General features: G+C 52.7%; 1 protein-coding gene across 1 annotated transcript; it reads right to left on the bottom strand.

Moving 5' to 3' along the window:
- Positions 1-204: 204 nt before the first annotated feature.
- Positions 205-1,124, bottom strand: LOC104541425 (gamma-secretase subunit Aph-1b-like; the record flags this gene model as incomplete). The annotated part of the gene is made up of 2 exons (XM_010185484.1): positions 1,012-1,124; positions 205-375 (listed from the first exon to the last, which is right to left on the bottom strand). Coding segments are annotated over exons 1-2 (284 nt in total), but the record flags the coding sequence as incomplete, so codon positions are not given.
- Positions 1,125-2,090: the final 966 nt, after the last annotated feature.

Genomic DNA, 2,090 nt, shown 5'->3' with positions numbered 1-2,090 from the left:
TGTTCTGCCATCCAAGACCCGCTCGAGGTCAACATACCGACACAAGTACCAACCATGTGCTCCCAGCGAGGACCAAGGTGGCTTGGTGCCACACTCTGCATCCCCCTCCACGCAGGATCTCCCAGCCAAAATCTGGATCCGCCATAGTTGGAAGGGCAGGAGGACCACCCAGCAGCGCTGGAGCAGTGTGGGACATGCCCTTACTTGAGGAGCCTGTAGTAGAGGAAGCGGAAGGCCTCCTGCAGCAGCACAGAGAACATCATCCCAAATATCAAAAGCCCCTTCTGCAACAACTCATCCTGGGGGTCACTGGCTTTAATGGCGATAAACCAAATGAGGGAGGAGAACAGCAGTGACATCAGCCAGAAGAAAGCCCTGCAAGAGAGAGAGCGCCTGCTGGCACTGGTGCCATGCCAGGACTGGTACCAGTGCCATGCCCGTGCTCATCAGCACTATGCCCACACCCCTCTGTGTTGGTACTATCACTGGCAGCAGTGTCCCAGTTATGTCCACTTTCCTACCAGTACCAGCACTGTTCTGGAACCAGTGCTAGGCGGATGGTGCCTGTACTGGTACCACTACTGTGCCTGCACTCCTCCTCTGCTGGTAACCAGAACTGGCACCAGTGCCCCTGCCAAGCCCACACCAGTACCAATACCAGTGCCAGGCTCATATTGATATCAGTACCAATACTGACCTCTACTGATCCCATGGTGATACCGGTACCACCGCCCCTGCTGTGTGCATCTCAGTACCACTACTGACCCTATATTGGTTCCAGTGCTCTACTGACCCCATGCCAGCACTGGTACTGGTGTCCCTGTCATACCCACAATGGCACTAGCACTAGTCACCCTGTTGCACCTCTGCCAGTACCAGTCACATTCCTGTCACGTCCATGCTGGTACCAGCACCAATACTGGTGCCATACCAGTACCAATACCAGTACCAGTGCCCCCTCCATGCCCACACCAGTACCCACAGTGGCACCAGTGCTGGTGCAGGACTGACCCAGAGACAAGGATGATGATGTGGAGCAAGTCGTAGGCAATGGTGAAGAGGAAGAGGCCAAGTGCCAGCTTGAAGGCAATGAAGGTGCACCAGAAGAAGATGGCAGGCGTCATGGTGGCAGGGCCCAGGACACGGGATCAGAGACATAACCCGACGGTGCGGCTCAGCTCTGCCCCACGCACCTCCTCCTCCCCCACCCCTCCGAGGCCGTCCGACGTCACACACTGCCTGCGCACGCCATCGCCACTGGAAGGGTTGCGCTTAGGTGGGGGCGGGGTCTGAGCTGGAGTGAGGTGGGGCTAAGGTCTGATATGGGGTGGCATGGTCTGTCCCAGAGGTTTGGATCTGTCACGAGGTAGAAACTGGGCATGTCATATGGGGGGGGAGGCACAGCCTGGACCTCGGGGCTTGGGCCTGTTACAGGGGGGTGACAACCTGGTCCTGTTGTTGTCCAAAAAAGTCAGATTCGTCACCCAGCATGCAATTAGCCAATCTCACACACCAAGTGGAGACATTTATTTTATTTTGGAGTTGCACAAGGCTGGGTGCTCAGTGGTTTCCCACAAATCAAGCACACCATACACAGAAATTACAACATATTTATCTTAATACATGATTCACAAAACTCCTCCTAAACTTACATTAATTGGTTAGTGATAACCCTCTTTTCTGTAATAGGTTAGTTATACTTAAATTAGCCTCACTTTCCATGTAAATTAGCATGCATGCTCCTTACAAATGTGGGTGGGCAAGTCTTTTCTGTCTTGAATTGAGTCAATGGTTGCAATCTCCCCCTGCCACATTTACCTTTCCCCCAGTTACCATAACTTTTGCTGACTTCATCCTCATTAGGTAATCAATCAGTCTCTGGCACTTCTTTGGGCAGGATGTTCTCATTTTATCAGTCTTTTAGCTTTGCTTCAAGGGCATAGTCATTAGTAAGGCATGCAAAGACATTGATTAGAAGTCCTTTAGTTACAGCTTCAAGGACCAAGTCCTTGGGAGATGGAGAGACATGAGCCTGTCACAGAGGACATGGCGTGCATCGGGGGGACCTGATTCTGTCATGGCGAGGCACA

The sequence above is a fragment of the Mesitornis unicolor genome, unplaced genomic scaffold (genome assembly GCF_000695765.1).
Source record: "Mesitornis unicolor isolate BGI_N332 unplaced genomic scaffold, ASM69576v1 scaffold12325, whole genome shotgun sequence".
NCBI lineage: Eukaryota > Metazoa > Chordata > Aves > Mesitornithiformes > Mesitornithidae > Mesitornis > Mesitornis unicolor.
This window is presented reverse-complemented; position numbering and strand designations above follow the sequence as displayed.